Consider the following 17988-nt stretch of genomic DNA (forward strand, 5'->3'; position numbering starts at 1 on the left):
AAAATGAGGATATGATCAGCTAAGTTGTCAGTTCATGCTTCTTTCTATGTGAAAGGAATGGAAACAAGGGAAACTTTAAGTTCTATCTTCCTACTGCAATAGAAGGCGAAATTCGTGAAAGAAAGAAAAAGGAAGAAAGGATGAGAAAAAGCTTCGGGGAAGAAGAGGGCAACAATTTGGACAAATAGAGGGGAGAAAGAAAGAGAGAGAGGGAAGACAAGCTCAGATGGGATGACTCACTTGGCATTCCCTGCCCCCGGCTTCTTTCTTCGGAAAATGTTGAGGAACGTGTTGGAGCGGCAGGGGAGCTTGCCGTCGCCCACGTGCATGCGGACCACGTCAGAGGTGGTGAAGGCACTGCGGACATTCCTCTCGGGCTTGGCAATGATGATGTACATCTTGGGAGTGAACATGCACCCCAGGGCCACTGTTACACTGAGGCTCACTGCAAAGCAGGTAGTGATGATCTTGTAGTTGCTCCCAAAGTAAATGGGCACAAAAGCCAGCCAGATGATGCAGGTGGTATACATGGTGAAGGCGATATATTTGGCCTCATTGAAGTTGGCGGGCACGTTGCGGGTCTTGAAGGCATAGTAGGTACAGCTCATGATGAGGAGTCCATTGTAGCCCACAGGGGCCACCACACCCAGGTTGCTGGTATTGCAGATAAGGTAGACTTCTTTGATACTTGGGTAGGACAAAATGGGCATGGGAGGTTCCATGATGATCAAGGTTACCACCAGTGTTAGTTGCACACTAATCAAAATTGAGGCAATGATCACCTGGGCCCAGGCACTCATGAACCTGGGCTTGCGGGTACAGATCTTCTTCTTGCTGCCAGCAAGGATGCGTGCAATGCGATTGGTTTTGGTCACTAAAGCTGAGTAGCACATGGCAGAGGAGAGGCCAACCAGGAGGCGCTGGAGGTAGCAGGATGTGGTAGTAGGTTTGGCAATGAGAGTGAAAGGGCACACATAACCCAGGAAGATGCCAGCTAGGATGATGTAGCAGAGCTCCCGACTCGAGGATTTGACCACCGGTGTGTCTCGATACAGCACAAATATGAGCGTGACAAACAGGGTAACCAGGATGCCCAGGCAAGAAAAGGCGATGGCTATGATGGATTCTATGTTGCTCCACTCAAGATATCGCACAGGAATGGGCTCACAGCCTGTAACGAGAAGAGTCATTTGAATGCGAGCCTGAGATTTCTGCTGAGCCATAGTGAAGGCACTCAGTAGTTACCAGAGGCACAGCTACAGCCACATTCTTCATGATTTACATTATTATATGTTTTTCACTAAATTCTTCAATATTACATAAAGGTAGTCCTAGGTCTTCCCTGGAATATCATGTCCCCAAACCTAATCTCATTAAAAGCATGACATCCTAGAGCCTATAAAAATTACGTTTTTTTTTTTTTTTTTAAATCAGCATGATAAATGAATGTCACTCTATAGCTGGAACTTACTTCTACGTTTTCAGAAAAAGAAAGAAAAAACCAAACTGCTTCCGGTTACAGTTTAATTATGATAATGTAATAGAATAAGTTAGTAAGAAATAAACTAATAAATCTTTTATTTTATGCACATTGTCCATAAGCAAGTACAACTCATAGACAAGTATTTTTGCAGCAGCAGAGCATTTTAAACATAAATTTAATTTGGAGTGTGTAGAAGAATCTGCATTTTTCTGTTTACCACACAGTTCTACAGTACTTTCTTAAATTCCTGTTCGTCATGTCTGATGTGCATTCAGCCTTTGTGGGTCTTTGAGTTAGTAGCCTCTAACAGACCCAAGAAGAATGAACTCTCTCTTCACTCATCTTTTGCAAGCAGAGACCAGCACTGTGTTTCTAAATGTTGCACTCATTTATTTCCTCTGGATGGAGAATAAAATCTATTTTGTATTTTAGAGTGAAAGAAAAATATGTCAGGCCCTGGAGACAAACCTTTCACAGGATTTTGTATTCGGTCTGGGCCAGTATTTCCCAAACTGTGAAAGTAAAAACATTTCCACAAATGTAGGAAAAGATTCATTGTTCTGTGGTTCTGGCAGCCGGGAAACCACCAGAGCCTATTTTAGGGCTGTTCAGTTAGTCAGCACCAACCCACCTCCATGAACATGTTTTTCCATGCCAACCAATGAATGTTAGCTCTCACTGCTGATGATCACACAGCTAGGGAGAGACTCACTTCAATAAATGCATACCAACTAACCCACAGCAGTCTCACATGAGTATCATGTTTCTACAGATGATGTCAATCACTTCATGTTCTGAAGTTTATCAATCCCTGAAGTCAGTACTTTACAAAAACCGTATAGGAAATAAGCAGTCTCTTTAGCTCAGAGAAAATTTATCTGACTGGCATAGCTATCCCTTACTATACTTAGCAATAAATTCAGTTTTTGTGCTTTTAAAAATTCAACATAAAGTTGTCCCTCCATATTGATGGGGAATTGGTTCCAGTACCCCCACTGATATGAAAATGTGCAGAGGCTCAAGTTCATTATATAAAATGGTGTAGAATTTGCAAATAACTTATACACATCCTTCTGTGTACTTTACATAATTTCTAGGTTATTCATGATACCTAATACAATGTAAATATTATGTAAATACTTTTTGCACTGCATTGTTTAGGTAATAAGGACAAGAAAAAAATCTGTAAGTGGTGAGTACAGACTCAACCATTGTTATGGTTTGGATATGAAGTGTCCCCCCAGAAGTTAATGTGTTGGAAATATGATATTCAATATAGCAATATTCAGAGGTAAAATAATCAAATCATGGATCTGCAACCTCGTCATTGGATTAATTCATTTGATGGATTAGTAGTTCGAAAGGACTAATTTGGTAACTGTAGGGAAGTGGGGTATGGTTGGAAGAAATAGGACACTAGGGGCATACCTTGGGGATTATATTATGTCCGTGGCTCCTTGTGCTCACTCTCTCACTACCTTGCTCCAGTTTCTTGTCTGACACAAGTCAAGTAACTTTCCTCTGCCATATCTTCTGCCTGGTGACCATGGTCTGAGACCTTTGAAACCATGATCCCAAATACACTTTCCCCCTCTAAGTTGTTCCTGTCAGGTATTTTGACCTCTGACACAATGATCAGTCCTAACTACATAGTATGCATATATGTCTATAGTACATATTAGCAACAATGAAAATTTTTTTCTAATATTTTCCATCCTTGGTTAGTGAATCCAAACAGGCAGAACCAGCAGATTCAGAAGGCCAACTGTATTTTGTCTTACCATCTTTCATATTTCTAGAGATTTCACCAGGATTATTTTAAAGATCCTCATTTAGTACGATTTCTGAAGATGACCTGACCAAGTTTCACTTGCTAGGCCCCCTCAGGCCCAAACTGTCCTTCCCACATTCTACATGTGAGTCAGTCTCAACAGTCTACCAGCTCCAGCTAGTCTTACTGAGTTCTTGCTGCTGCATTTATTGAGTAGTCCTAGAATTTGTAGTAGTGTTGGTCTTTGTATAAATTCATTCAACTTCATGTAATAACATCTGTCTTTAAATTAAGTAGTTCAACCTTTTATTTTTGAGGTAACACTATTTGGTAATTAGACACAAATTTTTAATGAAGTCAACAAAGATTTTTTTTAGAGATTCCCAATTTTCTTAAAAAACAAAAAACAAAAAACATATCCCCTATCTGTTTATTCCCCTGATACTTTCTTTGCTTTGGAATGCACAAGTGGACCATTGAGAGCCGATGAAGATATGGACCTGGGAAGCATCCAAGCTGAGCTGGTCCTTAGGAGCTAATGTTTACTGACCTGTTAAAACGATGACTGGTTTGTAAAAACTGATTGGTCATTCTTTCTAAGGTCCCTCAGAAAATCTTTGTGAGGTTAATTTTTATGTCATCAATTGGTAAAATATGCCTTTGTTTAGTGATTTTGGGGTGGCTTTCTCAGGGATCGAAGACATCATTCATAACCACCCATTCCTGACTCACCTTGGTGGTCACTCTTTCTTGTGTCAGGCATTTATCTATTTCTAAGTCTGAACCTCTTCCTGGGAGAACTTTTACTTCTGATACTGAGACACACTTTAATACTAAATCTTTTTGTTTCTCTGATAAAGCCTAGGTAGATGATACATAGATTATATGTAGATAGATATATCCATAAATAGGTGGATGGATAGATAGATAGAAAGAATTTAGGCATAACAGTGCCCACTTAGGGGACTGTTGATATGACACAATCAATAAATTAGTTAAGAGGTTCTCTAGACAAATTAGGAGGTTAAATACCAAGAGGTCAACAGTCAGCTTCTTTAATTGGCATGCTCAAACTGGGAAAAAGAAATCAAATTAACACGTAGCTTTTGTCAAAGTCCTTGTAATCTCTGGAAAGCTACTATCCTTGAACTTCTCTCATTTTCCCTGTAATTTTGCTTGACTTTCTAAATGAGCTACTCTGTCCACAGAGGTTTCACTAAAATAATAGCACTTCTTAAAATTTCTAGAACACATGTCAGATCTATAGACGTTCAATTAAAAGCCTGGTGTAAAGCCTAATTAAGACCTATAGTTAATGGCTTTTCCTAACTTTAGGGGTTCAGAGCACAGGATTTTTATTAGTGTCCTGCACTATATATATATATATATATATGCCAATTAACTTAATATTTGCTTCCTCATGGAGGGAAATGTTTAAAAGTAGTAGAGTAAAATAGAAAAGACTTGAATAACCCGGCAGAGTAAAAGTTTAAAAAATAAAAATAGAAAATGCATTACATGGATGCATGTACTAAGCTTCTGAAAGAAGCTCTTCTTTTAGTAAGTTGTAGACTACGTAACAATGAAAAATAAATTTCAGGAAACTTTCAAATAGTTTTGGAGTAGGCTCAACTGACATAGCAGTGCAGATCCTCTTCTGTAAATGGGCTTAGACCTCCTGAATTAGTGGAATAAAAAATATTAAAATGTAGAATTATCAGTTCAAAAAATATCTGATATGTGACTAGATATTTCCAGATGATTTAAAAAGTCCTTAAGCCAGGTGTCAACAAAATTATGACTCTTTAAAGAAACCAAATAAAATAGCCTCTTTTCCTGTAGATAACATGCCTACAGATAAAAGAATCTGTAGAAACTGCAAGACAAAGAGTCATTTAAAGAACATTGGCTAACTCTGGAAAGCAGTGTGGAGAATCCTCAGAAAACATGGAATGGACCCACCTTTGACCCAGTTATCTCACTCCTCAGTTTATACCCAAAGGACTTAAAATCAGCATACTTCAGTAACGCAGTCACATCAATGTTTATAGTAGCTCAATTCACAATAGCTAGATTGTGGAACCAACCTAGATGCCCTTCAACAGATGAATAGATAAAGAAACTGTGGTATATATACACAATGGAATATTATTCAGCCATAAAGAAGAATAATATTATGGCATTTGCAAATAAATGGATGGAATTGGAGAATATCATGCTAAGTGAAATAATCCAAGCCCAAAAAACTAAAGGTTGAATGTTTTACCTGATAAGTAGATGATGATATATAAGGGGGTCAGGGAGGGTGGGGAGTGAGAGAAGAATGGAGGAACATTAGATTATGTAGAAGGAAATGAGAGAGAAGGGGGTATGAAAATGGTGGAATGAGACAGACATCATTACCCTATGTACATGTATGATTACATGAATGGTATGAATCTACATCATGTGCAACCATAGAAATGAAATGATGTACCCCATTTGTGTACAATGAATCAAAAGAAGTCTGTAAAAAATAAAAAAATAAATAATTAAAAAATAAAAAAAGAACATTGGCTAAAACCCAGAAGGATATCTACTCAAAATCTGTCCAATTACTTAACTCTATGTGAGACACTGACACACATGAATTTCCCATTATTCCTCCAAACTCCTATGGGAAGCAATATTTTTTCTAATATTTCTAAGAAATACTGGGTTTAATATTAAACTTGGGTTTAGTAAAAACAATCCTTTGTCCCAACCTATATCTGATACTTTGAGATTATTAGAAAAATATTTCTTTATTCTCTGTGGCAAAAACTGCATGAATTTAATAGATAGGATCTAGACTGGATATACTATAGTCCCTACATATGATCAAATTATAGCCAGATCTAGAAATGAAAATACCTACACTGTGTATAATTCAAGAAATAGCTATTGTTTCAGCATCTCTATGAACAAAAGACTCCACAGTAATAAGAAGGAGGATCAGAACAGAGCACGTAAGTCACAGATCATCCTCGGTACCTGGGTAATCATGAATCTTTCCTTTTGTTTGGTATGAAAGGTCTATACCATGCTATGGATAAATTAACAATAAGGCACAGATTGAAGAACTATTGTCTATTGTTGTAGGAAGTTTCTAGATGTTCTCCAATGATCCCCACCTTTTAATATTTATGTCCTGGTGTAATCCTCGAAAGCATGACCAAGGCCTTTGAATTGCTTCTAGTGAAAGAAAACAGCAGCCCAATGAATGTTGCTTTTGAGCTTAGGTTAAATGAAGTAATGACTTCCATCTTGCTAGCAAACTGTTTCTTGCTAACTCTGATGAAGAAACCTGCCATGCTGAGGTTCCTGTGACAAGGAACTAAGGGCAGTCCCTGCCCAGTCACCTGCAAAGTGCAGGTCCTCAGTCCTTTGAGGATTTGACCCTGCCAACAACCTCAAAAGTGAGCTTGGAAATATAAGCCTTCAGATTAGACCCCATCTCTAGTTCTGTGAAAGATCCCAAAGCAAGGACCCAGTTAAACTGATTCCTGACCCTCAGGAGTTGTGAGATAATAAGTGTGAGTTGCGTTTAGTTACTAGGTTTTAGGTCATTTGTTACAGAACAAGAGATAACTAATTCATTCACTAAACCCAACCCCTTGATCTAGTAGACAATGCTAAGATCCCTTGCCTTGTTTCAGACATAAAGGAGTCAAAATATCTTTAGGTTTGTACTATGTCTTTAAATCTAAAGTTACCACATAATACATCCCTGTCATAGCAACTGCCCAACATTGGGTACTAGTTAATTAAGTAATTACAAATTATTGCTACTTCTCCTTCCCATCTTCTATCTACTCATGTGCTACTCATAATAGCAAACTTATAGACCTTAATCAGTTGAGGAGAATCTCAGGTTGGGTTTATATCATTCAAGAAGTGCTCCTACTCAGAATAGAATTTGAGTGTTCAAGTATTAAATTTTGATTTAATACTGTTTTACTATGGCTTTTTATACTTAATATTGCCTTACTATGTTTTTATACTACCATTAAAAAGGTAAACTTCTAAGCTTGATATATAATAAATAGTCCAGTCAGTATTATAAAGTCCAATACTTTACCCCAATCTAATTTTTTCTAATAACTAAAGTGTAATCTTCTTTATGATATATTTTAGATATTGCTAAATTAAAGAACTTACATAAACTAATGGTGGGTATGGTTCCAGAATAATTCATTTGTTTGAAATTATGTTCATTTTCTCTTTCTTCCTTTTTTTTTTTGTCAATCCTAAGGACCAAATCCAGTACTCTGACACACTGCAGACAAGTACTCTACCACTGAGCCACAACTTCATTTAAATGAAATGTTTCTCGGAAACATTTTAAGTCTGCAGGTGTTTTCTGAAAATAAGCAATTATATGAATTACTTGATATCATAATGTTACCTAAAATAATTGCTCTCATGAAGGTTGACTAGTAAAAGAGGTACTATAGGAAGTATAGATAGTGCAAAAATAATAAAGATATAGAAATGCCAATATTTTAGACATGCTCTAATGAAGAGCCCTCATCTTACCCAACTACTCATCTAACAACAAAAAAAACAATTAAAAAAAAATAAAAACTCTATGGGGCAGTTCACAGATTCAATTTCAGATACACAAAATCAGCCAGAAAATGTTCTAAAAATATCCCAGAATGATCACGTTTTATGATCCATAAAGAAAATATTGGCAAAACCATAATGCCTGTCTGGTGGCACCACATAAACTATCCAATGGACACTGGAGAAAATCCTCATGAACAAAACAAAACAATTTATTTGAGGAGGAACAAATTGACGATCTGTTTAAATACTAATGGGAAAACACTTCCAGAATAGCAGAAGATGCAACTGGTTCATCCTTAATTTCTGTTTTAATTCATAAAAAGTTGTGAAGATGGGTATTGACTGATGAAATTGCAAAAGAATCCTTTGAACATCTCCAAATGGGTTGCATACCGTTGTCCCCCTCTATGATTTACAAATGTGGACTAGATCAAATAGTCTGAACAGGTTGGAGAATTTCCCTGTTGAAAAGAAACAATCCTCACAATTGTTAAAATATGATCACATTTGTATTTCTTAGCTAGAACATTCCAACTTATAAATCCAGTGATATGGGAACAAACGTTTTATAACATTTATTCATGAATTTAAACTTTGTAAGGTTATCTTCATCATTTCCATCCTGTAGAAAAATAAAAAGTAACCTTAATATTACTCAAGATTACACCTTGCAGTAATTTTAAACTGAGATTTGCCGAGTCTGTAAAAACGGAAGGCCCATGACCATTGATTGCTAACCCAAAGACCTTACAGCAAGCTATAACACAATGGCCTTCTGTAAGATTCTCATAAGAAGATTTTTACATATATCATACCCCCTTTTGTGTACTCTTGCTTATTCATATTTTTCTTTACTGATTTCAAGATATAAATCTGAGCCCAACTTGACTATTTCCCTTACTTACTAGTTATAGGAATTCACCTAAGCCTAGATTTTACTAGAGGTAGTCATTACTCCAACTCAATAATTCATTTATAAATGAATAGTTCATTTATAAAATTGTTGATGAAATAATTTGAGGAATAATATAAAAGTATGTTACAGTAACTTTTCCCATGTATCTTGTATATGCGAGGATTTGAAAGGATATGATATGAGTTCAGATATTTGAAAGAATTCAGAAGACTCACCGAACATATTACATAGTGTTTTCATTTAAAGGAAGATGTTGTAACAAGATGAGTACAGGTCACCATGAACCCAAGAGATATCCAGTGCAAGCTCTCATTCATGTACAAATATACTTGATATGCAGATTGACCTACCAAGAACTATCTGATTGCTTTGAAACAGCTCAAAGCAGAAATTCTCAGTGGAGTCTTTTTTATCACCCTCAAGATATAAAGCTGAGTTAGGCTGCATAATTGGCCAAATGAAATTCATCAGTAAGAAAGCTGGATTTGTTTGTCACCAGTGAAGTTTCAAGTTTTAAACTACATATCACAAATCCCAGTTCCTACAACATGGGCAAAAGTCAAAGACAGATAGTAGGGGCATCTCCATAGGTAATCTAAAGTTGTTCAAGTCTACCTGCAAAATCTCTCTATCCTACACATGGTATATCATATACAGATAAAGAAAAATGTCTTTATGCTAGAAGAAGATTAAGTATTCTTGTGCTTTAACAGTAGCAGTTTGTCATGGCAACAGCCAGAAACATTCTGGCAACTCCACCATGATTGCTTTCTCTCTAGGGAAGATCCTAAATCTCTTTTCTTCTGTGGAAAACCAGACACACTCAAGACAGAATCACCTGGAGATTAGGGCAGATAATTTATGTTTTGAATAAGCTTCTTTTAAGTGGACTTTTTTCTTTTTCTCTTTTTTCCTATATATTCTTTAGACATCTAAATTTGAAAAGCATTAGTTTTATCATCTTGATGGAATTAGCTGTAATGTCCTTATTGCCCACACGTATAATGTTATGAGATTTTTTTTTTGGAGGGGAACATTAGAAAAAGGGTTAACCAACCATTTGGATGGTTTAGGGTCTCCCAAGACTAGAAGGGGTAGGGATTACCTTCAACCAGTGGCAATCAGGTGCTGAGCCTACCTGATTCAAAAGAAGACTTTATGGGAGTTGTGCATAGGACATTTAAAGGCCTGAGAACTTAATGACTTGGCAAATATCCATGGTTAATGTTATCCCAGAGAATCCAGAGCCCAGACAAGTAAGTTTCCTCTTAGCAGAGTATAAATTACTGAATAAAATCTGAGAAGTGCTAGTAATGCTATAATTTGAGAACAAAGGGCTACTTCTAATTTTTGAATCAAATATTTGAGAGGCTAAAGTTTAATATCGAACTTCTTTCAAATTAGGTCAAGTCAAATTTAACATGAATCAAGAAATAAAGAAAGGCAATAATTATTTCACCCAAAGTGTCTTGGGGCAATTCATAACATTTACGACACTATCTTATGATTGTACAAAGCCTCATAGAAATATGGTTTCCTTAATGTTATTTCATTAATATCAATTGGCTATAAGGTGAAATTCTATTTATAATTCAACGTCCTGCTTAAATATTTCTTTCTTTTTTTTTTTTTTATTCTTGAAGGCTTTTCTCTTCCTAAGGAAAAAGAATTGCTTCTTTCTCTGTCTTCATATGACATTTTGTACTTATCCTTATTGTAGGTCTTTATTCTAATTAACTGTTTGCATGTGCAGTTCCAAATGATGTTCTTCATATTTGTTTCATTTGCCTGTAAATCCTTAGTCTCCAAACAGGCCTCACACAAAACAGGTGACAGGGTATCTTACAGAATTAAATAAGGAAGTAGGTAGTAGTGTGAGAGGTGACAACAAATGCTGGAATGGAGAAAAATAGTTAAATTAGTTACTTTCTGAAACCATTAATTTCTGTTTTATAATGAGAAGTTTCAGTGTAGTCTGTCTTTCTGAGGAATCGTCTTATGCTATTTGACATTTTAAAAGAAATATGTAGTATCAGATTACTTATAATTGGCCTGTGAATTATTAAACTACTCAAGTTATATATCATTGCAAGAGAACCATCATTGCAAGAAATAAAGCATAAAAGATGCTGAATTCAAATGTGCATTTTTCCAAAGAGGAAAATACGAAAAACTTAACAGCTTCAAAAACTACTTCCTCTAAGAAATGCAGCGATTTCTCTTCATAGCCAAAACACAACACATTCTGATGAAAATTTTAAAGTCACTTAAGCATGTTTTTATTCATTAATATTAGGATCTTCGAAGTGTGTAAAAAAAAAGTAGCTCTCTGAAAAAGTAATTTAAAAATATTTTCACAAACTGTACCTTCAGGAAAAAAAATCATTTCTCAAAGAATGATTTCTCATTTGAACTAAAATTTAATCAGAAAAATCCACCATTGAAAACAAAACACCCACTTAAAGGCAATGTGTTTGCTCTTCTGAGCATTTCTGTGATTTCTGGTATTTTGTGCCAGTGGGTTTTCTCTTCACAACTACCACTACCATGGCAACACCAGCGACACATTGTCACGTCCCCTACCCTTGCTCTGTGCTTGACATGGCACCAAGTAAGTGGCAAGCGGGGTCTGTTTTTCCACTCACGTCTGAGAGCGAAAGGAATGCAGAAACAATGGGCATCATTAAAACTACATACACATTAGTATGCAGGGCGCATGTTCTGAAAGATCCCAAGGTAATATTTGCAGACTGGTTTGGATATATGATCCAAGAGTAGCTGTTTGGCAGAGATAAAGGCAGAATCTGAGCCATTGCCTGGCTCAATGCATTTGACTGTTAAAGTGACTCACATTATGATACCTCACAAAATGATACATTTTTTCAGAAAAAATAATTACATTATTATCCATCTATGTATAGTCACAGAGGATTTTGTTTATGCTTTACCAAGTTCAAGAGTCCTCATCAATGGTAGTGATGATTTGGCAGTGGGATGACAATATGCCCACAATGGAAGATCTTCAGGGAATAAAGTATATAACTTTGAGTTCCATTCTGATGATATATTAAATCTTTTACAAAAATTTCTTTTGGTATCTTAATGTCTTAAAATAGGTCAGAGTTCTTTTTCGTGTATGACATAAACTCTGGTTCAAGTGAAAACAGAGCAGTAGGAAGTTTGGGAAAGTACAAAAGAATGTAGGCAAGAGAAAAACTCTTGTACCTCAAAGCCAGAACTTCGGACTTCTAAGACCAACCTAAGAAAGGGATCACTTTTGTCTCTGTGTCTCTTCAGTCATCTGTGATCTCAGTCAAAGAGCAGAGAGCAATGACTGTTAAAGCAACCTCAGCTTCAAACGCAATGGACCTCTGTGGGACCTGCTTATACAAGATAAAGATGCCCAGCAGGAAGCTCATATTATAAAGGAAAATAAAAATTAGAAAAGAGACAACATAGAGTGAGAGGGGAGGTTTGGGTCCAAAAGGAGGCTGGCGAAACTTCTCCATGCCGCCCACTGCATGCAAAAGGAGGTAAATCACACAGGGAGAACCATTAGGCCTGGGGCGTGGGGGATACCCTGGATTTACATTTTGATTTTTATAATAAACAGCTGGCATTAATCTAGATGAACTTGATGGTCCTTTCTTCTATCTAATTCTCCAATTTAACAAACATTTACTAGGTAACTATTACATCTAAGGCATTAGGCTTTAGCGAGAGAGCAGTGCTTCTCAAGGGTAAGGTAGGAACTAATTGCATCAGAATCTGGAGGGGACCCACCCCAGAACTAGCAAATGGGAATCTCTGGAGGTGGCTAATTCCTGGGTAATTTTTAGGCACATGAAATTTTGAAAGCCAGCTTTTAGCTAGAGATTAAAAAAAAAAAAATGAGCGCAGTATGTACCTTCAAAAATATTCTGATCTAATTTCCTTTTCCTTGAAAAGGGCCTTTGTACTAGATGATTTCTAAAAGTTTTCTGATAAGTCATTTTAATTTTTTTCTAACAGAATTAACATTTTATATGGTACTATCACTTAATATGTTTAATTTTAGTTATGTGACCTGGTTCAACTTATCCAGCCATTTTTTATAGGGTTTAAATAAAGCAGAAGAATTTTATTGTCCTATTCTTATTTAGAATCAAGTAAAAACCTCCTCTTCCCCTCTGATGTTTTTTTCTCCCATTTTTAAATTGGTTCATATTAGTTATACATAACATTAGGATTCACTGTGACATTATTATAAATGCATGGATTATAATTTGCTCTAATTTAGTCCCCAGTACTTCTTCTTACTGAATCCTCCTCCTCCCCCATTCCCTTTCCTTTTCCCTACTATCTTTTTGCTATTTACTTACAATTTTTAAAAATTACTGTCTTGTGTGTAAACATATATATATATATATATATATGTTTATACATACATATATATATACATACACATATATGTACATATATATTTATTTATATATATAATGGTGAGATTCACTGCAGTATAGTCATATATGCTTATTGGAAAGTTAGGTCAGATTCATCCATGGTTTCTCCCTTATCCATTCCCCCTTCCTTCCTCTCAATCCCCTTACTCTACTGCATTGATCTTTCCTTTATTTGATAGTATCTGATAGAGTCCCCTCCTCCCACCATTTCCTTTTTCTTTCTCTCTTTCTTTCTTTCTTCCTTCTTTCTTTCATCCTTCCTTCTTTTCTTCCTTTCTTTTTCTTTCTTGTTTTGGTACCAAGGATTGAACCCAGGGGTTCTTAACCACTGAGATACATCCCCAGTACTCCTAATTTTTTAATTTGAAACAGGGCCATGCTAAGTTGCTGAGGCCAGCTTTGAACTTGTGATCCTCCTGCCCCAGCCTCCTAAACTTCTGGGATTATAGGTATGCACCACCATGCCCAGAAATTTTTTTTTCTTTACTTTAGCTTCCTCTATCAGATAAAACACTGGACCTTTGACTTTCCAGGTCTGGCTTATTTCAATTAGCATGATAGTTTCCAGTTCCTTCATTTACTGGAAAATGCCATACTTTCATTCTTCTTTAGGGCTGAATGATACTCCATGGATTTCAAATTCACAAATACATATATATGTACCATATTTTCTTTATCTATCTGTTGAATGGCACCTAGGTTGGTTCCATAGCTTGTCTCTTGTGAATTATGGTGCTCTAACATTGATGTGACTGCATCCCCATGATAAGCTGATCTTAGATCTTTTGGACATATACTGAGGAGTGGGATAATGGGTCATATAGTGGTTCCTTTCCTTGTTTTCAGAGGAATCTCCATATTGTTAATAGATGGGCAAAAAATCTAAACAGATAATTATCAAAAGAAGAAATACAAATGGCCAACAAATACATGAAAATATGCTTAACCTCTCTAGGTATTAGGAAAATGCAAATCAAAACCACATTGAGATTGCATCTCACTCCGGTCAAAATGACAATTATCAAGAATACAAATAATAAAAAGAGTTGGTGGGAGTGTGAAGAAAAGGTACATTCATACACTGTTGGTGGTGAAACTCCTCTGAGCCTTTTTGATGGTACCCAGGGAAGCAGGAGATCAGCAGGTGGTGAACTGGGTTCTGCTTTCAGCTAGTTGCATGAACTTGGGCACAATGCACCTTCCCTCACCCCTCTAGGCTTCAGTCAATTTCCAAGATGAGGGGTTAAGTTATTCAGAAGACAGTCTATCTATACTCAGATGACAAAGTTCCTAGGGATGTATGACTCTTGCAATTCATAAAACATATTAGTGAAAAACCTCTCATCTGTGAGATCGTACCAGAGTCTGTGGAAAATAAAATATATGAGCATTGCTCCTTGGGAAGTTATAAACTCCCAGGATAAATCCATCTTCGCCCCACTGACTTTGCTATTGAATTAGCTCTTGCATTCATTTATTCCTCTTTGTTCCCACTGTAGCTGGCCTAGTCTACGCTCTGAAATGGTTCATTGGGACCAACAGGACAGCTTCCTGAGGACTGTGTTTCTTCTAGTCTGGTCTACACTCTGCACTTCCACCGGGCCTGTCCCTCAGTAGGCAAATATCATGTCATTCATCACTCCAAAATCCTTCGTAGATACATATCATTTGATCAATCTCATTCCCTAGCAGCCTCGTCTTCCTTCCCCTCTTCCCTCCTCAAATCGGATTGCTTGACTCCACAGATCTATTATTAATATTGTTGGTGTGATTATTTTAATGAGTACATTTAAATTATATATATATGGGATTCACTGTGGTATATTCACACATGAATCCCACTGTGATGTATGATTATAGTGCACCAATAAAAATAATAAAATAAAATAAAGTCCTCCAGTAGTTCTCCTGGGCTAAAGCCAGTCTAAACGCAGGGGAAGGTCATGTGGCAGTCTTGTCACCGCGGCCAGCGCCCTCCCTAGCCTTGTGCCCTCCACTGTCTTCCAGCCCCTTGTGTCTACCAGTAAGTTGCATGTTCTTGTTCTGTGGTTTCCCCAGATATATTCCAGACTTTCGAATTTCCCATGTTCTGCTTCCTAGGATTCTTTTCATCTCCTAGTCTACCTTTTATAGCACTTCATAAGTATCTCTGTTATATTCATAAATTATATACTTCCCCATGTTCATTTCCTTCTATATTTCAAGCAAAATAAATGCTAGGCTTCTGTCTCAATCTTTGTACCTTTTCAGTCTATAGTTGTGACTCATTGTAGGAGTTTAAGAAATGGTTGCAAATAGAAGTTCGGTTAGCTAGAAATACCTCTCAATGAAATTTTATAAAGGAGAAACGGAACATAACTCTAAAACAGAATGTCCTACAACATATCAGCTCACTTTCATTTAGATTCCAATGAGCTTTCTTTTCAGTATAGGTCATGGAAAACTCACAAGAGGTCTGTGCATTCAGTCTGACGTAAGCAATAGGAAGTATGCACTGTATGTTAACGTTGAAAAGACATAGTTGCTCACATTGGAATGATGGTCCTTAGAGAGGGCAACAGTCAGGGACCAGCAAGGTTTACAAGTGAGGCCGCTCGTACCTGTTAGGTCTGCGTTGGGCCACCACCCCAGGTCACAGGCTTTGCAGGTGAACTCATCCTGCACATACTCGTTCTCCTTGCATGCTGTGCAGATCCAGCAGCAGCTCACTTCTCCTTTACGTATGACCTGTAACACGGGAATATTGCACGTCTTAAAGGTGCTTTCTCCAGAAAGGCTTCTATTGCAGATGAGGACTTGTCTTCACACCGTGACTTTTTAAAATTATTTTTTTATTTTTACAGACTGCATTTGGATTCATTGTACACAAATGGGGTACATCATTTCATTTCTATGGTTGTACATGATGTAGATTCACACCATTCATGTAATCATACATGTACATAGGGTAAGGATGTCTGTCTCAGTCCACCATTTTCATACCCTCCCTCCTCCCTCTCATTTCCCTCTATGTAATCTAAATTTCCTCCATTCTTCTCTCACTCTCCACCCTCCCCCACCCCCATTATATATCATCCTCCACTTATCAGGGGAAACATTCAGCCTTTGGTTATTTGGGCTTGGCTTATTTCACTCAGCATGATATTCTCCAATTCCATCCATTTATTTGCAAATACCATAATATTATTCTTCTTTATGACTGAAGAGTATTCCATTGTATATATATACCACAGTTTCTTGATCTGTTCATCTGTTGAAGGGCATCTAGGTTGGTTCCACAATCTAGTTATTTTGAACTGAGCTGCTATAAACATTGATGTGGCTGTGTTACTGTAGTTTGCTGATTTTAGGTCCTTTGGGTACAAACCCAGGAGTGGGATAACTGGGTCAAAAGGTGGGTCCATTCCAAGTTTTCTTAGGATTTTCCATACTGCTTTCCAGAGTGGTGCACCAATTTGCAATTCTACCAGCAATGAAAAAGTATGCCTTTTTCCCCACACCCACGCCAACATCTATTATTGTTTGTGTTCTTGATAAAAGCCATTCTAATTGGAGTAAGATGAAATCTTAGAGTTGTTTCAATTTGCATTTCCTTAATTACTAGAAATGTTGAATACTTTTTCATATATTTATTAATCACCTGTATATCTTCTTCCATAAAGTGTCCAGTTCCTTGGCCCATTTATTGATTGAGTTCTTTGTATTTTTGGTGTAAAATTTGGTAAGTTCTTTATAAATTTAGGGATTTTTTTTAAAAAGTAACTTTGAAAAAAATTTCTATATGCTGAGAAACCTTAAGAACATAAATTAGATCACATAGGATTATCTTAGAATTCAGATGTGAACCTCAATTCAGTCCATCCTGAGTTTGGAGACTTTTCAATAATAATTTATTTTATAGCCTGAAGTGACTGTATTACTTTGCAGTTCTTAAGAACGAGAGTTTAATTTTTTCCTTGTTTATATTCATCTCTATTAATTGCTCCAAAGGTAAAAATTATGTTTTTCTCTGAAAAAAAGTGATGTTCAGCCACAAAAGTTCTTATATAATTAAACCTTATTAATGAGGCCAGAATTAAAGATAGGTGGTTAGTGTAGAATAGGAAATTGGGTCAGATGGAGAAAATGGAGGCCAGTCTGGATCCAGGAGGTCGGAGCCTCCCCGGGAGACTGGAATGTCACTGTCTCCAGAGCCCATGATCACCAAGATCACTGCCGATACTGCCCCTCCCAACAGGCTGCAGACAGGGAGTGGTTAATTAATGCCCCTGGGCTGCTACCTGCCTGGTCACTCCATTTGGCCCTTCCCGCTGCCCATCTGCTTTCCACCTTTTGGCCAGCCCACCAGCATCTCCTGGGCCTAGTCACTAGCAGGAAGGAGAAAGACAGGAGTTGGAGGTGCAGGGAGCAGAACAAAGGAAACTTTAGTCTATGAAAGGAGCAGGGTGCTCCCACTTCTTGGGATACCAGAATACCAGTCATTGTTGGGGGCTATGCCCCATGGCGACAAGTCATGGCCCCCTTCTGCCTCCCGGGAGAAGTCTGTATTACTACCTTTAAATAAAACCTGCTTCTATACTTGCTTCTCTAATGTTCAAACTTCAACATCTGAGGAAGCAGAACTTGTCACCGATAACCGGCGGTATCATTAATTCACAAAAAAAGGGATTATAAAAATTTGGTCGTGATTATGAAAGACAGTTATAGATCATTTCATTCTAGAGCAACTTTTTATACATAAGGCTAAAGTGGTGGCGAAGAAAACATTTCCATGTATTAGCTCTGT

The 17988-nt window shown here is 37.0% G+C and overlaps 1 protein-coding gene across 8 annotated transcripts in view; it reads right to left on the reverse strand.

Annotated features, from left to right (window-relative positions):
- Grm1 (glutamate metabotropic receptor 1) overlaps positions 1-17988 on the reverse strand; it is a 405374-nt gene that overhangs the window by 37756 nt on the left and 349630 nt on the right. For all 8 annotated transcript variants that reach the window (XM_047559634.1, XM_047559635.1, XM_047559636.1 and 5 more), the window contains 2 exons: positions 15803-15929; positions 241-1171 (listed from right to left, as the gene is read on the reverse strand). In XM_047559634.1, the coding sequence (XP_047415590.1) occupies positions 241-1171; positions 15803-15929 (1058 nt within the window). The remainder of the gene's footprint in view (positions 1-240; positions 1172-15802; positions 15930-17988) is intronic.

Source organism: Sciurus carolinensis, chromosome 7 (assembly GCF_902686445.1).
Source record: "Sciurus carolinensis chromosome 7, mSciCar1.2, whole genome shotgun sequence".
NCBI lineage: Eukaryota > Metazoa > Chordata > Mammalia > Rodentia > Sciuridae > Sciurus > Sciurus carolinensis.